Source organism: Rhododendron vialii, chromosome 5a, assembly GCF_030253575.1.
Source record: "Rhododendron vialii isolate Sample 1 chromosome 5a, ASM3025357v1".
NCBI classification, from domain to species: domain Eukaryota; kingdom Viridiplantae; phylum Streptophyta; class Magnoliopsida; order Ericales; family Ericaceae; genus Rhododendron; species Rhododendron vialii.
The window spans coordinates 8,468,375-8,494,325 of record NC_080561.1 but is presented as its reverse complement, the minus strand read 5'-3'; the positions used below and the strand labels follow the sequence as shown (position 1 = coordinate 8,494,325).

The 25,951-nt window shown below is 39.6% G+C and overlaps 4 protein-coding genes across 5 annotated transcripts; all 4 read left to right on the top strand.

Moving 5' to 3' along the window:
- The first annotated feature begins 459 nt into the window (after positions 1–459).
- Positions 460–2,758, top strand: LOC131325185 (uncharacterized). 2 transcript variants are annotated; one of them, XM_058357298.1, is made up of 2 exons: positions 460–2,223; positions 2,574–2,758. In XM_058357298.1, exons 1-2 carry the CDS (start codon positions 1,665–1,667, stop codon positions 2,615–2,617), a joined length of 603 nt encoding a protein of 200 aa, XP_058213281.1. In that variant the 5' UTR covers positions 460–1,664; the 3' UTR covers positions 2,618–2,758. The 2 variants fall into 2 exon arrangements, with proteins under 2 accessions (XP_058213281.1, XP_058213280.1); XM_058357297.1 differs by having other exon boundaries at positions 460–2,253.
- Positions 2,759–6,212: 3,454 nt separating this feature from the next.
- LOC131327522 (uncharacterized mitochondrial protein AtMg00810-like) lies at positions 6,213–8,010 on the top strand. Its single transcript, XM_058360680.1, has 2 exons — positions 6,213–6,344; positions 7,015–8,010. Exons 1-2 carry the CDS (start codon positions 6,213–6,215, stop codon positions 8,008–8,010), a joined length of 1,128 nt encoding a protein of 375 aa, XP_058216663.1.
- A 2,440-nt stretch (positions 8,011–10,450) lies between these two features.
- Positions 10,451–14,018, top strand: LOC131325184 (AAA-ATPase At3g50940-like). Its single transcript, XM_058357296.1, has 3 exons — positions 10,451–11,400; positions 12,845–13,399; positions 13,485–14,018. The coding sequence occupies exons 1-3, from the start codon at positions 10,900–10,902 to the stop codon at positions 13,905–13,907; spliced, it is 1,479 nt and encodes a 492-aa protein (XP_058213279.1). The 5' UTR covers positions 10,451–10,899; the 3' UTR covers positions 13,908–14,018.
- Positions 14,019–20,082: 6,064 nt separating this feature from the next.
- LOC131327521 (AAA-ATPase At3g50940-like) lies at positions 20,083–23,135 on the top strand. Its single transcript, XM_058360679.1, has 3 exons — positions 20,083–20,702; positions 21,733–22,293; positions 22,788–23,135. The coding sequence occupies exons 1-3, from the start codon at positions 20,184–20,186 to the stop codon at positions 23,133–23,135; spliced, it is 1,428 nt and encodes a 475-aa protein (XP_058216662.1). The 5' UTR covers positions 20,083–20,183.
- The last annotated feature ends 2,816 nt before the right edge of the window (positions 23,136–25,951 follow it).

The window sequence follows — 25,951 nt, the reverse complement described above, 5'->3', positions numbered from 1 at the left end:
AATAAATTTGAATAAAGACAAAATCAAAAAACAATGGTGCATAAGATAATTACTAGCGTAAAGAAACCAACCATGTTTTCAAAAACCCAAATGCCCTCAATCCCGTTTAATCTTTGTATCCCTTTTCAAAGATTTATGAAAAAAAATTGCCGATGAAAAATTAATAATAGGAAAAAATTTAAAATGACACCTGAACTTTGAACATAATATCCCATAAACATTTGAACTTTACTTAATTTCAATTAGGCACCTGTGCTTTACAAAACCCCCAAATTCAGGCACCTAATGTTATACTCCGTCCAATATATCAAGAATGTGGTGCCATGGCATGTTTATTCAGTTAAGTGCCCCTTTGACACATGAAATCCAGTCCTTGCAAAGCACAGAATCAAAACCCATCCCCTCTCTCTCCCCCTGGCCTTCCTCCCTCCTTCACCCACCCCTCATCCTCTCGACTGCCTCCTCCATCGCCGCCCAACTCTCCTCCCACTCCTACTCCTCCGAGGCTGGCGAATAAACTCCTCTCTAATGAGCTTACCACCCAACTCCCGATTCCGACGAATCAACTCGTCTTCAATACCCCACCTCCAAGCCCAACTAAAAAGTTTACACCCAATCATGGAAACGATTGCTTAAAAACCCATTTCCCTAATCTGTTTCACTTTTTGGGCGCCCATAAAATGGAATTAAACAATTTCCAGCCGCCGAAACGCAACAGAATTTTTGAATTTTGTAAATCCAAATGAATTTTGTTACGATTTGATTTACCTTGATTCATGTAATTGCAGATTGATTGAAGACCAAAGAATTATCATAAAAAGAGAAGCTCCATTATCTCTACTGATCTCCAGCATCTTTATTATTTGTATTTCCACTGATGTAGGATCTAGATTGCTTATTACCTTGTATAGACTCCTTAGACTTAGGATTCAGATTTGCTAGTCTTTTTTATATATATGTGTAATATTTCTCTGTAAAGATAAATGAAAAGAAAGAGGATTCTCTTCTAATTACTTTCAAGTTTTCATGGTATCAGAGCGTTGATTTCTAGCGCCTCTGCAAAGCTTCCGCAACCTTTTGTTTTTCATGGAAGTTATTGATCAAGGAAATACAAAATCCTATCGATCAAGCCATGACTTCCGAATTATCCGACCCTAAAAAGCGTATTGATCAAACCATGACTTCCCTCACCATAGATCCATCTGATCCTCTTTATATTCATTCCTCAGATCATCCAGGACCGATTCTTGTTCCAAAGGTTCTCGACGGAACCAATTATGCTATGTGGAGATGATCAATGTTGGTGAGTCTCAGTGCTAAAAACAAATTGGGGTTCATCAAAGGAACCATACCTACCCCAACTGAGACTGATGCTGCACTTCCAGCGTGGCAACGCTGCAATGATATGGTCCTCTCTTGGATATTCAATTCATTGAGTCCAGACCTTGCCAATAGTTCTCTATGTCGAAACTCCCTCAGAAATTTGGGCAGACCTACAAGAACGCTTCTCACAAGGTGATTTTTCTCATCACTATCAAGTTCAACGTTCCATCGTTGAGTTGAGACAAAATCAAGATTCTATTTTCACTTATTATACTAAGATCAAAACTTTTTGGGATGAGTTGAAGATATGTAGCCCACCCATTCCTTGCACTTGTGGGGGAATGAAACATCTAAATGAAAGAGAAGAAAAAGTGAAGCTAGGACAATTCCTTTTTGGATTGAATGAGTCTTATTCCACTGTGAGAGGAAACATTATGATGATGCAGCCTTTACCAACAGTCAAGCATGCCTATTCACTTCTCTGTGAAGAAGAAAAGCAACGTGGACTAGTTGAACACAAGAGCATAGACCAAACTCATGCTATGCATGTCAAAACACACCCGCACTTTAAGCAACAAGGAGCTGATACCCAACGCCATGCCGATTCTCGTCCATGGACATCCTCTTCAAAATCCCAAGGGTCTAAGAAACCACTCCTATGCTCTTATTGTGACGGCACCACTCATACAGTGGAACGGTGCTATTATTTGATCGGCTTTCCTATTGGTCGCAAGCTTCATGGCAAGGATGTTCAACCTCCAAATCGAAACCGAAAGATTGCTGCCAATCAAATCGGCACTGAGCCCAGTCATGTCTCAACCAAGACAACACATACATCTGATCCATCAATCCAGTTCACCCCGGAAGAGCTCTCACAAATAAAGGCCTTTTTCCGTAATGGTAAAAATCCTCATTGTGCAAATTATGCAGGTATTTCAACACATTTTTGTTCATCATCCACCTTGCAAAATCCCAAATGTATTAATTGGATCATTGATAGTGGTGCTACTAATTACATAGCCTCTTCAATAACCAATGCATCTTTTGTTCCCATATCTTCTCAAGTATCTTTGCCAAATGGCTCTCATGCTAAAATCACAGGTGCTGGGTCTACCAATCTCTTGCATGACTTGCATGTTAAAGATGTTCTTTATGTCCCTTCTTTTCATATGAATCTCCTCTTTGTTAGTCAACTCACTTCTGATCTAAACTGTTCAATTCAATTCTTCCCTACTTTTTGTATCCTGCAGGACCTTGCTACGAAGAGGATGATTGGCCTGGGGAAGCAACATAAGGGGCTGTACTATCTTGTACCACACTCAGAGGCGTTGTCACCATCACCGGCATCCCACCATGTCTCCTCCCCGTCTGATATCACTTGGCATCAACGGCTGGGGCACCCTTCCAAAGGCCATCCCCTTTTTTATCAAAACAAATCCCTTCTTTTATGTTTGCTTCTCAGCATTTGTGTGAAATCTGTCCTTTGGCTAAACAAACTAGATTGTCATTTCCTTTAAGTTCAATTCAAAGTGTGCACTCTTTTGACCTTATTCATTGTGATATTTGGGGACCACATCGCGTTCCAACTCACACAGGAGCACATTATTTTTTGACCATTGTTGATGATTACACTCGATTCACATGGATTTTTTAATGAAGTTTAAATCTGAAACTCAAGGTTTGCTAAAATCCTTCATCACATTTGTTAACACTCAATTCAATTGCCAAATTAAATGTGTTCGAAGTGATAATGGCCTGGAGTTTACCTCACTGAAATCATTTTTTTCTACACTTGGTATCTTGTTCCAAAGTTCTTGTACCTCTACACCACAACAAAATGGCGTAGTAGAACGCAAACATCGTCACCTTCTCAATGTTGGTCGAGCTTTAAGATTTCAAGCTAATCTTCCATTAAAATTTTGGGGCGAAAGTGTACTTACTGCCACTTACCTTATCAATCGCCTCCCTACCCCGGTGTTACATCACAAATCCCCATTTGAACTACTGCATAACAAACCACCCACTTACACACATTTAAGAGTATTTGGGTGTCTCTGTTATGCCACCAATCTTCAGCCATTAACCAAATTCTCCCCTCGTGCTTGCCGGTGCATTTTTGTAGGCTATCCAACAGGACAAAAGGCCTATCGCGTTTATGATATTGTCACTCGGCAAATTTTTTCGAGTCGTGATGTTATCTTTCATGAGCAAATTTTCCCTTTTTCCATCCAAAACCTGGAAACACAACCAGATTCCCTTCCTTTGCCTCAACTTCCACTACCAACTCTTGACTCTAACCCCACGCTACTGCCATCTACACCAGACCCTATCAATTCTTCAACAGACCCATCTCTTACTCTTCATTCTCTTGCCACATCTCCCATATCTCCTTCACAATTTTCCCGTGACAACTCATCCTCATCTCCTGATATTCTCTCTTCTCCTTCTCCCTCACCATCGTCACCCATATCTTCCTCACCTCTTCCTAATCCAACGCCCCTCACCCCTGTTCTTCATCACAGCGATCGGCTTCGCCGACTGTCCGTGCTCCTACGTGACTTCCATTGTGGTCAAGCTAGTGCAGCTTCTGGCACTTCAACTCCAGGCACGTCACCCTCTTCACAGAAAGGTACTCGATACCCTTTATCAAATTTTATTTCCTACAATTCGTTATCTCCTTCCCATAAATTTTTTGTTAACACCATTTCCAGCACTCTTGAGCCTACTACATATACTCAGGCCATACAGGATCCTAAGTGGTGTGAGGCCATGAACTGTGAGCCCACTGCTCTTGCAAATCAAAAGACATGGTCATTGGTTCCCCTTCCCCTGGGTCAGCGACCCATTGGCAGCAAATGGGTCTTTCGCATAAAATATAATTCTAATGGCACCGTGGAGCGTTACAAAGCCCGTTTGGTAGCCAAGGGCTTCAATCAAAAAGAGGGTGTGGATTATCATGAAACTTTTGCTCCAGTTGCCAAATTAACGACTGTGCGATGTCTCCTTGCTTTAGCTGCCATTCAAAATTGGCCGTTATTTCAAATGGATGTCCATAATGCCTTCCTCCATGGTAACTTGGATGAAGAAGTGTATATGACTCCACCACCAGGTCTTTGTCGACAGGGGGAGAAGCTCGTATGTCGACTGCACAAGTCCCTCTATGGACTTAAACAAGCACCTTGAAATTGGTTTTCGAAATTCTCGGAGGCCATTAAAAAGGCTGGTTTCTCTCAATCTCATTCCGATCACTCGCTGTTTGTGTAACGACCCGGATTTTTGAACCAAAATTTTTTTTTTCAAATAAAAAGATTTATTGTTATCCTAAACTTTATTAATTTCTTTTAACTAGTTAGTTCAATAATTATTATGTAACAAAATTTAATCGATTACATGTTAAAATTAACTTTAACCATCTAAATATTTGTAATGATATATGTATATGTAAATATAGCAATAGTTTGTTTCCTGAAAATGAGGGATTATGCTCCATCTCTCATCTCCCGAATCTCTCTCTCTCTCTCTCTCTCTCTCTCTCTCTCGGCACCCTCCCACAATTACATACACATGCATCCATATACATATTAAATTTGAAAACCCATAAAACATGACTCATGCTTCCTTTCTTTTCAGCATTTCTCTCTTCCTCATCTCTCTCCGATTATCTCTCTCACTTCTCTCCACCACCTCCACCTTTATGCTCCCACTACTCCCACTTTTATCTCTACAAAACCATCCACCCCACTTCCTCGTTATTCTTGGCAGAGAAAGAGGGATAACCACCACTAGCCTTATTTATTTCTTCTCCTTCGTCCATATCCTCCAGCAAACCTATATGCCAATTTCCATTATTGATTTCTTTTTTTTAAACTCCTTTGGCAAAGAAATTGCTTCTCCTTCCCCATACTTACCACCACTTACAAGCACAACCATTAAGCACCATTTCCACCTAGTGAACACCACCGTACCAATCCATTCTAGTTTCCTTTTTTTTTTTTTTCCGGCTCCATTGTAGCTCTAAAAATTGCCCATTCTAGCCCAAAAAAACAGTTCCAAAATCAACCTTATTTTGGCTCTGAAACAACCCGAACACAGCACTGTTTCAACTTCAAAACAGCCCACTTCAACCCAGAAAAAAAAAAACTACAATACCATCAGAAAAATAGTCCCGAATCGACCACTCGAGGTCCCCCGTTCTCGTTGTCTTCTCCGATTTTTTCCGAAACTGTCCGAACCCGTTAACCGCTGTTTCGGCCGGAACCGAGGTATTATAATCTTTCTCCTACCTCTCCCTAAGTATATTCAGTCCTTAAATGATGATTTTAATGAGTTAGAATGGAAGAAATCGGTTCACGGATCAAAACCCAGTGATCCGAAGTTTTGCTCTGTTTTTCTCCGAATGAGCACTGTTCATGAACGTTGAAATTTTAAAAAAGGGGTACTGAAATTGCAGTTAGCCCCTCATGCTTACGTTGATTACAGAATTAACCCTAAACTATGTATTGTTTCATGTTTACCCTACTTGTCACACTTTGGTAATTAAAAATCTTGAATGTGTGTTACGACTCATTTATCCTGGTTAACTATTAATGAACAGAGATGTTTATTAAAAGTTTAAGCAACCCAAAAGGGCATCGGCCCGCTCATAAAATACTACGTGCTTTACTTTCTCGCCCCATGTTAAATGTTATGTTGTTATCTCATTGAAATGTATCGTGTTTGAGCTGTTATTGATTGTATCATGTTGTACGTGCTAGAATGAACTTAGGTTCATTGGGTGGTTACGAGTAGTGATTCACGTAGACGATGTTAAGTAAATGGAAATTGATGAAGTGTTGGAAGTGTGATTGTGTGGATTGTGATTTGAGCCATGGTGATGGCAAGGGTAACCAATGGGGCCCTGTGTTAAAATGGGTAACCAATGGAGCCCAGTGTTGAGAAATGTTGTGATGCTAACGTATAATGCGTCATGGGAAAATTTGCTTCTTTGTTCAAGAGGAAATAGGTCCCATGAGACGGTTATAGTTAGTAGTAGGTGATGTGCGACCCTAATGTATGATGCGTCATGGGATGATTCGATCCTCTTGTTATGGTCTTAAGTGAGAACATACTAGGTACATAACTTAGGTGCGCTCACCTAGGGCCCTGGTGCAGGACAAGCAAGAGGAAGGGTGGACCCATGAGACAGTTGTAGTTAGTGGATGTGGAAGGAAAGGATCTTGTGGAGAAGATCCTTAGATTTCATATAAGTTAATGGATAGTAAAGAAAATAATGATGTGTTATTATTCTGTACCTTATGTGTATTATCAATTGTTATATTGTTGAACTGTTAATTATAGAGTAAGGGGTTGGTAGGATTGAGATTATTCTACTGGGTGATTTGTCACTCACGGATACGTTTGTATCCTGGTAAATCGGTTGCTTTGGCGATCAATTTGCCAGAGGATGCAGGGTTAAATGGTGGAGCTATTTGAGACAGGAGGAATACCAAGAGCGGAGACTGAGTATTCTTGGAATCTGTATCAAGACTAGAGTCGCTCTGAAGATGTTTAAATAGAAATGTTAGATTCTTTTTGTATTTATTTTTAATGTAAATTTTGTATAACGACAAATAGGGGCCTAGTAGTTTATAAAATTCAATGTATTTTAGGGTTAATGCTTCCGAAATTCCTTGGAAAATCGGGACGTTACAGTTTGTGCAAGTAAAAGATTCATCTCTAACAGCGGTTCTCATTTATGTGGATGATATGATCATCACAAGGAATGATGCAAAGGCTATTCAAGATCTCAAACTCTTCCTTCATCAACAATTTCATATTAAAGATCTCGGCTATCTAAAGTATTTTCTTGGCTTGGAAGTGGCGAGATCCAAAGCTGGAATTGTCATATCACAACGTAAGTATACTTTGGAAATTATGGATGATGTTGGATTTCTCGGAGTTCAACCAGTTGATTTTCCTATGGAACAGAGTTTGAAGCTTACAAATAATCAAGGTGATCTCTTGCTTAATCCTTCTCGTTACAGAAGATTGATAGGTAGGTTAATTTACCTTACAATTACTAGACCAGACATCACCTATTCCGTGAACATTCTAAGTCAGTTCATGCATGCTCCAAGAAAGCCTCATTGGAATGCTGCTCTCCGCATTGTGAGGTATTTACAAAACAATCCAGGACTTGGGTTGTTATTCTCTTCCAATAGCTCTCTGACACTGAAAGCATATTGTGATGCTAATTGGGCTAATTGCCCTTTGACAAGGAGATCTACTTCGGGTTATTGTGTGTTTCTTGGAAATTCTTTAATTTCTTGGAAGACAAAGAAACAAAAAACTGTTTCTAGATCATCATCAGAAGCTGAGTACAGATCTATGGCTGCTGCAACTTGTGAACTTACTTGGCTTAGGTATTTATTTAACGATTTACAAGTTTCCTTGGGACCTGTAAAATTGTTCTGCGACAATCAAGCAGCGCTTCATATAGCTGCAAATCCTGTGTATCATGAACACACCAAACATATTGAGCTTGACTGCCATGTTGTGAGAGAGAAAATTCAGGCGGGTCAGATTATCACCAAGTTTGTCCCATCGTCTCTCCAGCTAGCTGATGTCTTCACAAAGGCTTTGGGAGGGAATATCTTCAAGAATTTAATGCGCAAGTTGAACATTCTTGACATACATGCTCCAACTTGAGGAGGAGTGTTACGATTTGATTTACTTTGATTCATGTAATTGAAGATGGATTGAAGACCAAAGAATTACCATAAAAAGAGAAGCTCCATTATCTCTACTGATCTCCAGCATCTTTATTATTTGTATTTCCACTGATGTAGGATCTAGATTGCTTATTACCTTGTATAGACTCCATAGACTTAGGTTTCAGATTTGCGAGTCTTTTTTATATATATGTGTAATATTTCTCTGTAAAGATAAATGAAAAGAAAGAGGATTCTCTTCTAATTACTTTCAAGTTTTCAAATTTGTTCGATAGTAAGTTGCCGGATAGCTTCGATTTTGTTCAATCGTAAGTCGCCGGACAGCATTCGCGATCTTAATCTCGTGGACCTCGTTGAGTTTCTTCTCAACCGACGCCATATCAACGCCTATGGCGATGACGTTGGGGTTAGAGAATGGGAGGCCTTGGGGTGTGGTAGTGGTATAGGTTGACGAGGTGGTAGACGAGGCAGTTGGAGCCGACGCAAAAGGTTGAGGAGATTGTAGGGGAATTTTTTTGGGTCAGTGGTGGTGTTGCCGTGGGAGTAGTATTGGGGTTCTCGGTTGAAGAGTGAATGACGACGTGGGAGAAGGGGGAGGCGAGGAGAGGAGATTGAGAGAGAAAGGAGGGATTTGATTGTGTGCATCTTTTGAAATCCTATCATGTGCAACTGACGCACTTAACGGCAAAAAGATGTCACGCCGGTACATTTTTTGACAAAATGAACGTAATATAACGGCAGGTGTTTGAATTAGAGATTTTTGTAAGTACAGATGTTCAATTAAAGTAAATTGAAGTTTAGATGTTTATGAGATATTGAATACAAAGATTTGTCATTTTGAAATTTTTCTTAAATAATAATGTAAATCTCACCCAAATAATAAATGGTGAAGCTAAAAGTCAAAAGATTCGGTCGTGGCAATTTGTTTTTGTTCAAAGGTGTCGAGGCACATGCTACCACCAACGTACCATTCAGAGCACGTGGAAAATTTTTCAATACAGAGCGAGATCACGTGGTGCTCGCTTGTGCATCCGAGCTGTTTATTATGTATTTGAACGTCTTAAATTTAGAGAGAGAAAAAGAAGAGAGAAATTGTTAGGGTAAGAGAAGAAAGAGGATTTCAATCCAAACTATCAAAAAATGTATCAGATGGCTCGAATGCGCATAACAATACTACATAGAATATGCTCGCTCAGCACTGAAAAATCGCTCAGAGCATGTGTAGCTCGGTCCAGTTTCAGTGGTTCACCCGTGGGTGTCACTAGTAGGAGTACTACTATTTTCTCCGTCGTGGGCCCAGAGTGTGGAAACCAGAAGAGCCTTAACAGACAAGGACAAACAACCAGTCAAAAAAAAACAAGAGAGGACAACGACGCCCCAACTAAATTTTGTACTTCTTCTTCTTTTCTCTCAGACTACTGATTTTGTTTTTTCATTTTCTCTTTTTTATAATTAAAAGTGTCCGTGTAAATTTAAGTACACATCGATTAATTTTGAAGACTATAAATTTACCGTCCACTAACGAGGTCCCCATTTGGAGTCGGAGAAAATGTTCTGTATGAAATGACCCCAAAAAAGGTTAGTACATGAGAAGTGTCGAATTTAAGACCATGTGAGGAACAAACACACAAGTCTCAGCCCTTGACCACTGAAATTTTTTTTTGCACTTGGGGTGAAGCTAAATAGTATTTCTCCAATTTTGGATTTACCCGCGTTGTTCAAATTGTTGCCCCTTGAGAAAGTGAAAGGTTTTTTAAAGTTAACAATATTTGTGCAAAATATGGTTGACAATACTATAATCAAACTTAACAACCTACATAGAAATAATCAAATTTTGTGTTTTGGATAACCAAAACTAGCAACGTTTTAACAATAATCAATTTAATAGACCTTACATAATATCAATTAAATACACCCATAATTATACAAAAATGTTCTAACTCTTTTCCCTTTTCCTCTCTCTCTCTCTCTCTCTCTCTCTCTCTCTCTCTCTCTCTCTTCGAACAATATTTTTTAAAAAAAAAATTTACTAAAAAATAGTTTTTAAGAAAACAGCTTTTTTCCAAAAAAAAGTTTCAAAAACTATTTTCTATTCCTAGTAAATAATTTTTATTAGTTTTAAAACTATTATCTACTGTTCACAGTTTTTAATTTTTTTTAATTTAAAAATATAACGTGATAAGTTGGTTATCTAATTTTGATTATACCATTATAGGCATCTACATAATTAACCTTAGCAATATTTTAAATGAATAATAAAAAATGATGTAGCAATTTTTGGTTATAAATTTTTGATTACAACATTGTGGATACCCTAATCTTCTATTTTCTCCTCTCTATTTGTCCAAACCAAAATATGGAAGAGAAATCTTTCTAATTTTCCTTTCCATCCATCCAAACAAACCCTTACCAAAAACGACGCTGGCGAAGTCTTCTTTTCTCGTTTACTTTACTGTTTCTTCCTTCGCTACCAAGTTTCAATCCTCTCTCTCTCTCTTTCTCTCTCACTACCATCTACAGAGTACAGAGTTCCTACACTACCAAGTCCACCATTGTCACATGATTCACTCCCCCATTCTTCTTAAAAACCTAATAAGAAAACACCACTCATCATTGCTTTCTCCCCCAATCGCTTGATTATGTGAAAACCCAAAAACATTTTCCAAAACACAACCCCACTAAAAAACCCATCAATGGTTTCTCCCAAAATCGATTGATTTTGATTTTTGAGACCCAAAAACAATTTCCAAAAACAAACCCAAAACCCCACTGAAACCAATCAACGCTTTCTCCCAAAATCGATTGATTTTGATTTTTCAGACCCAAAAACAATTTTCAAAAACAAACCCAAAACCCAGAACCAACCATGTTGCCAAAAACCCAAATGCCCTCAATCCAAACAATAATCTCCGCCGCCGCCTCCGCCGCCGCCGCCGCAATGGTGGTCCGGTCCGTGGCCAAGGACCTGATACCCCACGAGTTCCGACACGCTCTCTTCGTCAGGCTCCGCCAGTACCTCAGCACATTCTCCAACGAGGTCACCCTGATCATCGACGAGTACGAGGGGCTCTACCCCAACCACCTGTTCCAGGCCGCCGAGACCTACCTCGGCACCGTCATCACGCCCGACACCAAGCGGTTCAGGGCGAGCAAGCCCGAGAAGGAGAACCAGATCAAGGTGTCGATGGAGAAGGACGAGGAGCTCACCGATTCTTCGTTCGGCGGGTTTCGGATCCGGTGGAGGTTGTCGTGCAAGAAAACCTCCGGGAGGTATATCGCGAATCCGGACGATTACTATGGCGGGTCGATTCCGAAATCGGAGGCCCGGTTCTTCGAACTGTTTTTCCACAAGAAGATGAAGGACAAGGTAATTTTGATTTACATTAGTATTTGTTTCGTTTTGTATTTCGTCTTGTTTAGGGTTTGTTTGTAACCTACGGAAACACCAGTGTTCTAAAACTCGGAATTAATCGGCGATTAAATTGCTCCGTCGGGGGTTATCCGACTGATTACTATGTGCCGATTTATAGCCGATTACTAATTGCTATGCGCCGATTACTATGCGCCGATTACTAAGTGACCAACCGTCGGATTAGCATCTAGGGACTTTTAGAAAATTGGGAAATTCTAAAGAAAAGAAAAGAAAAAAACTCTTTTTTTCAGTTTGAGAGGGTAGACTAACAAAACGAAGAATCGAGTTCGATGAATTTTTCTCCACATTTTCCTAAAAGAATTGTTTTCCTTGTTCTTTCTTTTTGTTTATTTTCCACAAGTTTCCCAACAGGCAATTAAGAATGATGTACTACGTATTAATAAGTACTTATTTTTGAATTAAAGATGATGTATTGTTAGAGAATGACGTGCCTCGTAAAACGGAAAATAAGTACTCGTACTTATAAAATAAAACCCTTACCAGAAGGGTACCTAAATACTCCCACTATGGATGCTGTGTTTGAGTAGGAAAAAAATACGAGTGTTTTTGACTTGCTTATTTTACCACGTAAAATCTCACATGTTTGATTTCTCTATTTTGGCCCAATAACTCCTAAAAAATCAGAGAAGCCAACAAATGAGTTTAATTTTTGCAAAACAAACGTGTTTTGTTCGTGTTGCTGCCCGTGTCCAAGCAACATAATTTATCATCGGCACTACTTACCTGGTAAACTGAGTAAAAATGGACAGTTCGGATCATGTTCTTATGTCGAATTGGGTTTCATGTAACCCCTAGGTCCCAATCACCATTTCTTTGACCAGAACGAATTGTAGGTCCACCTCGGTTGCGATGGCAAATTGCCAAAACCCCATACCATTAAGTTCAACGAGAGAAAATGTTATCCGAAGGAATTTTAGTTGGGAAAGGAGAAGAAGAAGACAATAGCAATGAAAGGGTGTGCCACTGGTTCATTTGGTGGTGATGGGCATGCCCAGTTTTGCATTTTCCATTTCAGTAATTTTAGATTTTAGATTAGGAGTGTTTGGGAGTTGATAATGGGATAGATTTGTGAAGTGCAGAATTTAAAAGTCACATTTGGGGAGAGGTTTTTTAGATCTGATTATACTTTCATCCATACAACGTCGTCCTAAAAATCATTCCACATTTGTCATCGAACACTTTTACGCATTCTCATTATAGTCAAAAAATTCTAAAATTTATAGAAATGACTCCCGAACACCCCCTGCGTAGCGAGTACTCCCAACCTAGGAAGCACGTATCGGAGCCCTTTATTCAAGGGACCTATCTTGAATAACCTGTGCTTCATTTCTCCTTTGAATAATCATGGTTCAAGGTACGTAATCATTTTTATTCACAGGTAATCAACGAGTACTTGCCTTACATATTGGAGAAATCGAAGATCTTAAAAGAGGAGCAGAGGACACTGAAGCTATGGACCCTAAAGAATGACCGGGGCATGGGGGGCCCGAGTAGAAAGCCATGGCAATCCGTGAATCTGGACCATCCATCAACGTTTGACACTTTGGCAATGGAATTAGATGCGAAGAAAACTATAATGGCGGATTTGCAGAGGTTTGTGAAGAGGAAAGAATTTTACAGGAGAGTTGGGAAGGCGTGGAAGAGAGGTTACTTGCTTTATGGTCCCCCCGGGACTGGGAAATCAAGCTTGATTGCGGCCGTGGCGAATTACTTAAACTTCGATGTGTATGATTTGGAGTTGACTTCTATGAGGAGTAATTCCGAGCTGAGGAACCTGCTCATTTCGACGGCAAATCAGTCTATTTTGGTGGTGGAGGACATTGATTGCTCCATAGAGTTGCAAGATCGGATGAAGGCGGCAGCAAAAAAGGCGGCGGCAAAAGGTAGGGATCCTTTCCAGTATGGTCTCGGGCACGATCCCGGGCCTAGCGGGGTAAGTGAATCACAGCTAATTCAAGTTTAGTTACACAAACACAGCTATTCAGAAAACACAGTACTGAATTTTCTCTCAATTGCAGGTGACCTTATCCGGACTACTTAATTTCATCGACGGGTTGTGGTCAAGCTGTGGGGACGAGCGGATTATTATTTTCACAACCAATCACAAAGAAAAGCTCGACCCTGCACTACTGCGGCCCGGGCGGATGGACGTGCATATCCACATGTCCTATTGCACACCTTGTGGGTTCAAAATGCTTGCCCAAAATTACCTTGGAATTTCAGAGCATCCACTCTTTATGGAGATTGAACAGTTGATGGTCATGAAAAAGGTGACTCCGGCAGAAGTAGGCGAGCAATTGTTAAAGAACGAGGAGGCCGAGAGCGCGCTGAGAGGCTTAATTGAGTTCCTTGAGGAAAAGAAGGGGATTGAAGAAGTTAAAGATGGTGAATTAGAACAAGAGGAATCTGGATCGGAAGGTTTGACAGAGATTGAGACTTGAGAAGGTGGGAGTTGTGAAAAATAAGAGGTATATTGCTACCCAGAAATGTACTGAACAATATTGTATCAGACAAAACTAGTATTTGATATATAATATCCCATCTTTATGCTACTATCACCTTTTCTTTTCTTTTTTTTCCAGAGTGTCCCGGACTAGTTTATTCGGAGTTCGGACTAATTCCTACGGCTCTATCCACAATTGTTTTACACGCTTATGCTTAGGGTGAGATGACCCTAAGTGTTATTGACAAAGAAAATTGAACCTGAGACCTTAGGATATAGCAAACGCCTAAGTCTTAGGCCAAGATCATATGGCATTAATTTGCATTTTTATCATAGAGTAGCACTATTGATACCGACCTCGTCGGTACCGAAATCGTAGGGACGGCCGCGCCGGGCCGTCTCCGGACACCGGACGGCCGATCCGAGCCGTCCAAAAATTCTATAAAAAAAATGAGGGGGCTCACTCGGGAATCAACGGCATCCGAGGTGTGTAGGATGCTTGATCCGAGCACCCTTTTTTCGTGTTTATACGCATATATACACGAAAAGGAGGTGCTCGGATCAAGCACCCTACACACCTTGGATGCCGTTGATTGCTGCGCGGGCCCCTCGTTTTTTTTTTTGAGAATTTTTGGACGGCTCGGATCAACTGTCCGGTGGCCGGAGACGGCCCGGCGCGGCCGTCCCTACGATTCGGTCAGTACCAATATCATTTTCCTTTATCATAACGGTTCTGTTAAAAAAGATCATATGAACATGTAAACGAGTTTATAAAGAATTGATAGATGGTAAATAATCGAACAAATAAATTGAGTTTTTCAAAATATGTTACTCTAAAGCATCTCCACCCTTAGACTTCAAATTTGGAGGCGTTAATATTTTTTGGAAGGCTTATGTGTTAATATTTTTTGGAAGGCTTATGTGACAAATTGACAAGTCTAAATTTGACAGGCACATAACCCTCTCTCTCTCTCAACTTCAAATTTATAGTTGTCACAGTTTATTAAGATTTTGTTCTGTAATGGTCGCTTTTCCAAATAAAAAGAGATTTGAGATCGATTAATCCATTTCGAAATCATATCAATCACAATCTGATCAAAGTAATTTTTCGTTGAGGTCAACGTTCTAAAAAAAAAACTCTAAAAAGTGAACGATTATGATTATTATTACGGGTTCGGAAAGAGCCACCATGTACCGAAATTAAACGGACTAGAGGAGATGCAAACCGAATGTGAGCTCAGTCAGTCATGCTGTTGGAAATGCACTAACCTAGTAGAAACAACCCACCAGCCACCAACCCTCCTAGCTTTTTGCTGAACAAGCCGAAAACTCGAGCTCGGCTCATTAAGCCGAGCTCTTAATGAGTCGAGCCGAGCTCGCGAGCTTCTCAGTTGGTTTACGGTCCTAGAGGCAGTCTTCTTTTTGTTTTTCTGGTAACTGAAAAGTTTTTTTTTTTGTTCACCACTTTTATTTATTTCTTCCTTGGAAATCGAATTTGGAACTCCATCATGTGAGATTATAAAACAAAAATGTGGAGTGTCATTGGCTAAAATCGGAGTGCCAAAATCACGTCCATTCTTCTTTGGGCGCAAAGTTTTACTCCTCTTCTCACTACTGTAGAACCGAGGAGTTTTTCGGTGCCGGGTAGGTATATCCTACGTGGTACCCGCTCGTCACATTCGAGAATTCAGAATTAAGGAATCTGGATCTGAAGGTGTGACAGAGCTTGAGAATTAAGAAAGGTGGGAGTTGTGAAAAATAAGAGATCATATTGCTACCCGGAATATGTACTGAACAAAACTATTGGATATGTAACATCCCATCTTTATGCTACTATCTTACTTCTATCATGGCATTAATTTGTGCATGTTTTTATCATAAAGTTTCTGTTAAAAAAAGATCATATGAATATGTAAGTGAGTTTATAAAGAAGAGATAAGGGGGTAAATAATCGAATAAATAAATTGAGTTTGTCAAAATATATATTACTACTATAAAAGCATCTCCATCCTTAAACTTCAAATTTGGAGGCGTCAAAATTTTTGGGAGGCTTATGCGACAAATTGACAAGTATAATTTGACATTCCACATAACCCTCATTCTCTAACAATTTAAAATTTAGAGTTGTCAAAGTTTTTTAAGATTTCGTTCTCTAATGGTCACTCTTTCAAATAAAAAGAGATTTGAGATTGCCTTAAAAAATGACATGAGGTAAGTCCTGCCAAATTCACATGAGATATGGTACATTAAATAGCAACTGGATTAGAACTGGTGTTGACTTTAAAAGTCGTCGGCGCTTCGCCACGTGAGATTCGAAGGCTCTTGTTGACACTGCTCCAGACTATAATCAAGGCAATAAGTTAGAGAAAAATTCTGCAATCGTCTACTTGGTGTTTAGAAAACGGGCCGCTATAAAAAAATATATCATAGAGCTATGCAAAGAAAGTCCTTGGATCTTTAAGCAATGAACAAATCGATCCAAAGCTTTACTCATTCAAGGGACAAATCGTTCCATAAACGCAATTTAAGTCATCGTTTGTTCATAAATTGGAGAACGGTTAGTGAAAAACCAAACAAACATAATTCATAGTGAGAAAGGAACTTTCATCCTCGTCGTTGATTTTGCTATTCGTCGACGGCAATAGGTGAACAAAGGAATTGGACAACTAGTTCGGCGATGGTAGACTGCAACGGCAGAAGTAGGGCAGGAGATGCAACGAAAGTAACACCGAATCAACAACGTGATTGATGAGTTTGATCATTTCCTCGTCGGACTTGGTAGGGATTGTTGGGACCTTCGCTTTTTTTTTTTTGCGTGGAGAGAGATGGGGGATGGGTTGCTACTAGCCGTAGCTGCAACGAGTTGCTGTAGCATCCCCCAAAATGCGATGTCCGCTTGAGTCTGCTGGGTATGCAATTTTGGGTTTTACCTAGCCATTTTAGCCACCATTCAACTTTGCTTAGGCAGTTGGGAGCGCTCAGTTTACATCACATCCAATCCAGTCCACTTTCATTAATTATTTAGAGCTCACTAAGAACATCGACCACGTGAAAATCACGAGGATATAATTTAATTTGATGTAGAAATGTATTAAGTTTCAAATAATTGTGTCAAATGCGTTGTCATCCAATGTTGTACATTTTTTTTTCTTGCAAGATTAATCCATTTCGAAATCATATCAATCACTATCCGATCAAAGTGATTTTTCGATGTGGTCAAAGTTCTCAAAAAAAAAAAAAAAAACTCTAAAAAGTGAACGATTCTGTTACGGGTTCGAAAAGAGCCACAAATGACCGAAATTAGATGGGACCGGAGGGGATGAAAACTGGATGTGAGCTCAGCCAGTCTAAGGCTGTTGGTGGAAATGCTCCAGATAAGCCAATTTAATTGGAAACAACCCACCAGGCACCAACCCTCCTCGGTTCAAGGATCCTATAAACGATACCATGGTAAGGCTGTATAGGGCTGTAAACGAGCTAAGTCGATCTTTGTCGAGTTCGAGTTCGACTCGTTTACTAAATCAGTCAAAAACTTGAGTCTTTAACGCGCAGAGCTTAGTCATTTACTAAACGAGTCTCTCTTAACAAGACAAACTTTTGTTGAATAAATCGAGCTCTAAACAAGCCGAAAACTCGAGCTTTGAGCTCGACTTGTTTAGTAAACAAGCCAAAAACTTAAGCTCGTCTAGCAATCGAGCCGATCTAAGCCGAACCGAACGGATCTGCTCAGTTCGTTTACGGGCCTAGAGGCAGAGTCTTCTTTTTGTTTTTTCTAGTAACTGAGAAGTCTTCTTTTCGTTCGCTGCTTTAAAATGTATTTCTTCCTTCGGCACAAAGTTTTACTACTCATCTCACTACCATCTCAGAACATCTACACCACCACAGTTGAATGACGAGTTTGAGCTCCGCTCGTTTACCAAATCATGGTAATGCTAAGAGCCGTACGTAGACGAGCTGCAGGGCCGGCCAGGGGGTAAGCCCTGCAAGCCGGCCGGCTCAGGCAACACCCCGGCAAGGGGCAACAAAAAAAAAAAATTGTATGTATACAAAAAAAAAAAAAAGAAATCCAGCAAAAATATATATTTAGGGGCATCATCCAAAAAATTTTGTACAAATTTTTTTAAAAAAGTAAATATGTATGGTTTCCACCCACTTTTAAAAAATTATGAAACTTCAGAAAATTGGGAGGGCAAAGAGAGGTTTTCTATATGTAGGGTAAATAACAGATAAAAAAATTAAGAGGGTAAATTATTAAGAGAGAAAATTATGAAGGCTATCAGATAAGAAGAAAAAAAGAAAAGGGACGCTATAGCAAAAATGAGAAGGGGCGGGATTGTGCGAAACCCTTACTCTGATTTGCCCCCAAATTTACTTGGTGTAAATCCTTATTCTGATTTTATGAAGAAGTTAAGAACAATGCCGAGCGCCAACGCCGGATTGTGCGAAGCTGTTTTCTTTGTTTTGATCAAGACTCAAGAGCTAATTCAAGCCTAAGGTTCTCTCTTTACTCTTTAGTCTTTCAAGACCAGACTTTTTGTTTCTCTTTATCGGTAAGTGAACTTTTTATTTTCTTTATTTGGTTAGTGGGTGGTAGTAGTGGAGCATAAAAAATTAGTATAGTTGGTGATAGTGGACTAAAGTGGAGCATAACAAATTCATAAGAAAAAATCAGTATGAAATCTGATTCATTTTCGCACACTACTTTGTTTTTGAACTGGTATTTGCAAAAAAAAAAAAAAGAGTTGTTCAAATTAAGAAAGAACCAATTTGATGAGGATGTGGGAGATGATGCCAATAAAAGTCTATCATCGGAAGATCGTTTAAAATTTTCTTATTTCCTTCGCATCATAGATCAAGCTCTTGCATCATTTAAGGACCGATTTGAGCAATTTGAACTTTATGAAGCAATTGTTGGATTTTTGTTTAACGTGAATATCAAGAGTGTTGCTGAAGAGTAATTGATGGAGCATTGCACTAAAATATAAAGTTTCTTGGAATACAATTAACATGTTGATATTCACAGGAATGAGTTATTCTAAGAACTTAGACATTTGAAAACAATATTGCCGATAGAAGTAACAAAATCGATCGACATCCTTGATTTTATAAGGTCTTATTGGAAAGATGGTGGTTTCCAATGGTTTGGGTTGCTTATCGAATTTTGTTAACTATTCCGATCTTAGTTGCTTCGGTTGAGAGAAGTTTTTCGAAGTTGAAGTTGATAAAAACTTATCTATCATGTCACAGGATAAATTAAGTGGATTGGCTATGATATCAATTGAAAATAAGTACTTAGATAAATTAAAATATGATGATTCAATAATTGAAGAATTTGCTTCAAAAAATGCAAGGAGTAGTAATTTTTTTTGAATAGGATTGTGTTAATCATAAAGTACTATACCCGGGTGATGTAATTCAAGCTAAATGGAAAAATAATCTTGTTTTTGTTTTTATTCTTTTTTTTTTTTTGCTTGTATGTCTTTTTTTTTTTTTTAATACTTAACACTAGTGGGCAACCAAGTGGATGGTCAGGCTTGGGCAACCCAAAGATTGGGGCCGGCACTGACTAGCTGAGCCGTTCTTTGTCGAGTTTGAGCTTGCCTCGAACCTCAACGAACTGAGCTTATTTATTTACTAAACGAGTACTTTTAATCGAGTCGAGTTTTTGTTAAAAAATCCGAGCTCATTTAGTAAACAATAGTAAACAAGCCAACTGCACTCCTCTTTTCGTTCACTACTTTTACATATTTTTTTCGTGAATAGATATCCGTACTCCCTTTTTTGTTTTTTAATGTTTAAAGTATGTGCGTTTTTTTTGCTAAAAAACACAAAAAGAAAAGAAAAAGAACTGTAGATAAAAAAAGGAATTGATTTATACACTCATTTTTTCCATAACCACACTCCCTCTTTTTTAATTTTAGTGTTGCAAAAGTGTGCATTTTTTGTTGCTAAAAGACAAAAAGAGAAGTATGAATATCATAAAAAAAGAAAGTGTAAAAATTAATTTCCTAAAAAAAAAAAAGTGTAGAAATCAATTCCAGTTGTTTCTTGGGCGCAGAGTGTTTCTTGGGCGCAAAGTTTTCTTGGGAGGAGGCGTTGATGAGGAGTAATGCACACTTTTGCGACAGTCGCGTGAGTCGTCCCCCCAATCAAAACACTGCAACATTACTCCTCGTAAACGCCTTCTCCCACTATCGACTGAGATTTCAACATTTTCCAAAAACCCCACTGAAGGGCTCCTGGAGGAAACTCCAAAACCCAGAAAACCAAAACAATGCTGCCCAAAACCCCGAGGCCTCCTCCCCACCCGCGAATCCCACCCATCCTCTCCGCGGCCGCCTCCGCCGCCGCCACCGCAATGGTGCTCCGCTCCCTCGCCAATGACCTCATCCCGCACGAGTTCCGACACGAGCTCTTCCTCAGGCTCCGCCGCTTCCTCAGCAGGTTCTCCAGCGAGCTCACCCTCACCGTCGACGAGTACGACGGGCTCTACCCCAACACCCTGTTCCAGGCCGCCGAGACCTACCTCGGCACTGTCATCACGCCCGACACCAAGCGGTTCCGGGCGAGCAAGCCCGAGAGGGAGAAGCGGATCAAGGTGTCGGTGGAGAAGGACGAGGAGCTGACCGATTGGTTCGGCGGGGTTCCGATCAAGTGGCGGTTGTTCTGCAAGGATACCCCCGGGAAGTACGTCGTGAATCCGGACTCGTTGGGCTACGGACGCGGCGCGGCGACTCTGAAGACAGAGGCCCGGTGCTTTGAGCTCGTTTTCCACAAGAAGATCAAGGACAAGGTAGTGTTGTTTATTAGAGTCTTATTGTACATTATTTGTTTGGGATTAAACTAAACAATACGAAGTAATAACAATATTTATTACGGTTTGTTTGAAACATTTTAGTGGAAAAGAAAAGAAAATGAAAAGAGGATTTGGGGATGTTTCAGTGCGCAATAAATTTTTCTCTACTTTTTTTTTTTCTTTTCAGATTTTTATTTTCCTATTTTTTTCCCTTTTATTTTCGTTGATTTTCCTCAAGTTCCGAACAATCACTTTAATACTAACTATGGATGCTGTTTTTGGATGGATAATAATAGTGTTGTTTATTTTTTTGCTTATTTTGCCAACGGAAAAAACCTCACTTGTTTGATTTATCTATTTTTGTTAGTCTTGTGTCTTTTTCAAAAATCAGAGAAGCCAACAAATGTGTTTCAGTTTTTGCAAAACAAACGTGTTTTTGTTCATGTTGCTGCCCGCGTCCGAGAAATTTAATTTTTCATCAACACCACCACTTACGCGGTAAATCCAATAAAATGGACAGTTCGGATCATGTTTGTCCAATAAAATGGATACTAGTTTGGATCATGTTTTTATATCAGATTGGGGTTATGAGTGTTTGGGAGCTAATAATGGGATAAATCCGTCAAAAGGCATTGTGAGAATTGAACTAGGAAATGGAAAATTTAAAAATCACATCTGGAGGAGTTTTTTAGATTCTGATTACACATACTTTCATCCACACGACCTCATTACAAATTTCACTCCACACATGTCATCGAACACTTGTACGCATTCTCATTAGCAGTGAGGTGATTGTGGTTCCACTGAGCTATGTCAGCTCAAATTGTGTCGTTTTGGGTTACAGCAAGTACTCCCAAATTAGGAAGAACGTATCTGAGCCGTATCCTAAATTCAAAAATGTACCAAAACTTATTGTATATACTTAATTGATGTATGAAATATGTAATGGACCTATCTTGAATAACCTGTGATTCACTTTTCCGTTAAATAATCGTGGTTCAAGGTACGTATTTGTTTTTATTCACAGGTAATCAACGAGTACTTGCCTTACATATTGGAGAAATCAAAGATCTTAAAAGAGGAGCAGAGAACACTGAAGCTTTGGACCCTAAAGATCGAACGGGGCATGGGGGGGCCAAGATCAAAGCTGTGGCAATCCGTGAATCTGGACCATCCATCAACTTTTGACACTCTGGCTATGGAATTAGAGGCGAAGGAAAATATAATGGCGGATTTGCGGAGGTTTGTGAAGAGGAAAGAATTTTATAGGAGAGTTGGGAAGGCGTGGAAGAGGGGTTACTTGCTTTATGGCCCCCCTGGGACTGGGAAATCAAGCTTGATTGCGGCCATGGCGAACTACTTGAACTTCGATGTGTATGATTTGGAGTTAACTGCTATGTGGAGCAATTCTGAGCTGAGGAACTTGCTCATTTCGACGGCGAATCAATCGATTTTGGTGGTGGAGGACATTGATTGCTCAATTGAGTTGCAAGATCGGTTTAAGGCGGCGAAAAAACCGGTGGTAAAACCTTTGGTGGGTGGGGATCCTTTCCCTTACGAACACGGGTACGATCACGGGTCTACCGGGGTAAGTGAATCATGGCTAATTCAAGTTTACTCACACAAACACAACCTGCATTTGTATGCTTTACATCCGTTTCTCTCTCACATGCACAGGGCTCTCGGAATGGCGTGACATTTATGCCTGATCCTTTTAGTTAGTCAAGTAGTCATAGATTTTAGCTACTATTATTGTTGGGTTATTAGGAGGCAAAAAGTGATCCACACAATGTGTGAAACGGTAACTCGTAGACTGAAAGTATGCAATAACTAATCGGCTCGCGATTATTACATCAACTACGTAGAGGCCTGAGATGCTTTGTTTCCAAAAGTCTTTGTACATGCTTTAATCAAGTATAAATCACATGATATGGTCTGAATCTTCAAACAAACGAATTTCTGAGGCATGATGGTGCACACTGTAACAAGAGGGTCAAAGAAGCTACTTTGGTTCTTGACCTTCTTTCAAAGAAAATCCCATCGATTCAGAAAACATAGTACTGAATTTCCTCTCAATTGCAGGTGACTTTATCCGGACTACTGAATTTCATTGATGGACTGTGGTCAAGTTGTGGGGACGAGCGGATTATTATTTTCACCACTAATCACAAAGAACGGCTCGACCCTGCACTGCTGCGCCCTGGGCGGATGGACGTGCATATCCACATGTCCTATTGCACACCTTGTGGGTTCAGAATGCTTGCCCAAAACTACCTTGAGATTTCGGAGCATCCGCTCTTTACGGAGATTGAACGGTTGATGAAGATGAAAAAAGTGACTCCGGCAGAAGTAGGCGAGCAATTGCTGAAGAACGAGGAGGCTGAGAGTGCGCTGAGAGGTTTGATTGAGCTGCTTGAGGAGGAGGGTTGAGAATTAAGAAGGTTTGAGTTGTTAAAAATAAGAGATTATATTGCTGCCCAAAAAATGTACTGATCAGTAAAGACTCTTGAAACACCCTTAGAATGGCCTTAAAATCCTTAGTAAAGACTTCTAGTTGTATTTTGCTATAGAAATAGATTCGTTCCGGAAAGGTTTCAGTAGATATTGAGCGTAAATGAGAAGATTGGTTGCGGAGAAAAAACAAAGATAGATTTGTATTCACATACATTTATGCTACTGTCATGGCATTAATCTGAGTTTTGTTCATATCATCTACTTATAATAAATAAATAAATAATCTGAGTTTTGTTCATATCGTCTTTAAAAAAAAAAAATCACGAATACGTAAACGAGTTTATAAGGAAGACATAAATGCATAATACTCTAAAAACATGTCATTAGACTTCAATTTTGGAGGCATCAATAATTTCTGAAGACTTATGTGACAAATTGACATGTAGACTTTTTGGAGGTGTCAATAGTTTTTGAAGACTTATGTGACAAATTGACATGTCTAAATTTGGCATTCACAAAACCGGAATGGGAGGGGCTGTAGTGCACCCGCCGTACTATGTAGTGCGGTCAATCTGACCTTCCATCTCGGCAAGGCTGGCTTGGATGAATCCGAACTCCTACAAATATTGGCTGTCCATTCCTGAGATGAACGACCGGATTGGCTGCACTACACGTGTACTGCAGGGGGTGCACTACAGCACTCCCGGGCCACAAAACCTCCTTCTCTAACTTCAAATTTAGAATTCTCTAGTGCCGTTTTTTCAAACAAAAGGTCGTTTAAATGAGTTCCTTGAGGAGAAGAAGAAGGGGATTGAAGAAGTTAAAGATGGTGAAGTAGAACAAAAGGAATCGGTATCTGGAGGTGTGACAGAGCTTCCCAGAAAATGTACTGAACAATATAGTATCAGACAAAACTATTTGATATATAATATCCCATCTTGATTACTTCTATCATGGCATTGATTTGTGTTTTTATCTTAACGTTTTCTGTTTAAAAAAGGATCAAATGAATATGTATACGAGTTTATAAAGAAGAGATAGACGGTAAATAATCGAACAAATAAATTGAGTTTGTCAAAATATATTTACTCTAAAAGCATCTCCACCCTTACACTTCAAATTTGGAGGCGTCAATATTTTTGGAAGGCTTATGTGACAAATCGACAAGTATACTTTGACATCGACATAACCCTCTCTCACAACTTCAAATTTAGAGTTGTCGAATTTTTTACTGAGATTTTGTTCTCTAATGGTTGCTTTTTCAAATAAAAAGAGAACTGAGATTTCTTTAAAAAATGAGTACGTCCTGCCAGATTCACATGAGATATGATACATTAAATGGCAACTAGATTAGAGCTAGTGTTGATTTCAAAATAAGTTTGGTTAGAGCTGGTGTTGACTTCAAAAGTTGTCGGTGCTTTGCAACGTGAGATTCGAAGGCTCCTATTCAAACAGTTCAATCTATAATCAAGGCAATAAGTTAGAGAAATTTTTTGCAATCTCAAATCTCATAGAGCTATGCAAAGAAAGTCCATGGATCTTTTAAGCATGGAACAAATCGATCCAAAGCTTTACTCATTCAAAGGAGAAATTGTTCGGTAAACGCAATTTAAGTCATGGATTGTTCACAAATTGGAGAACGGTTACTGAAAACCGAACAAAAAAAATTCATAGTGAGAAAGGAACTTTCATCGTCGATGTCGATTTTGCTATTCGTCGACGGCAATAGGTGAACAAAGGAATTGGACATCTAGTTCGGCGGTGGCGGACTGCAACAACAGAAGTTGGGCAGGAGGAGTCGACGAAAGCAACGTCGAATCGACAACGTGATTGATGAGTTCGATCATTTCCTCGTCGGGGCTTGGTAGGGATTGTTGGGACCTCCGCTTTTTTTGCGCGGAGAGAGATGGGGGATGGGTTGCTACCAGCCGCAGCGAGTTACTGTAGCATCCCCCAAAATGCAAAGTCCTCTTGAGTCTGGTAGGTATGCTACTTCGGTTTTTTAGAGCTTATTGAAAACATCGACCACGTAAAAATCACATCGATTGGATGTAATTTAATGTGAGGTCGAAATGTATTAAGTTTCAGATTATTGTGTCAAATAGGTTGTCATCCAATGTTTCACACTTTTTTTTTTTTGCAATATTAATCCATTTTGAAATCATATCAAATATTGTATCAATCACTCTCCGATTAAAGTGATTTTTCAATGTGGTCAAAGTTCTAAAAAAAAAAACTCTAAAAAGTGAACGATTCTGATCATTATTATGGATTTGAAAAATGCCACAAATGACCGAAATTAGATGGAACTGGAGGGGATGAAAACTGGATGTGAGCTCATTCAGTCAGGCTGTTGGAAATGCTCCAACCAAATAGAAACAACCCACCAGGCACCAACCCTCCTCGGTTTAACGATCCTATAAACGATACCATGGTAAGGTTGAATGGCTGTAAACGAGCTGAGCCGATCTTTGTCGAGTTTGAGCTCGACTCGTTTATTAAACGAGCCAAAAACTTGAGCTCAAGCCTTAATGAGCCGTGCTTAGTCATTTACTAAATGAGTCTTTTTAATCGAGCCGAACCTTTCTTAACGAGCCGAACTTTTATCGAACAAGTCGAGCTTTAAACGAGCCAAAAGCTCGAGCTTGAACTTGGCTCGTTTAAACGAGCTCAAACAAGCCAAAAACTTGAGCTCATTTAGTAAACGTGCTGAACCAAGCCAAGCATTAACGAACCGAGCCGAACCCATCTGCTCAGTTCGTTTACTGCCCTATAGGCAGAGTCTTCTTTTC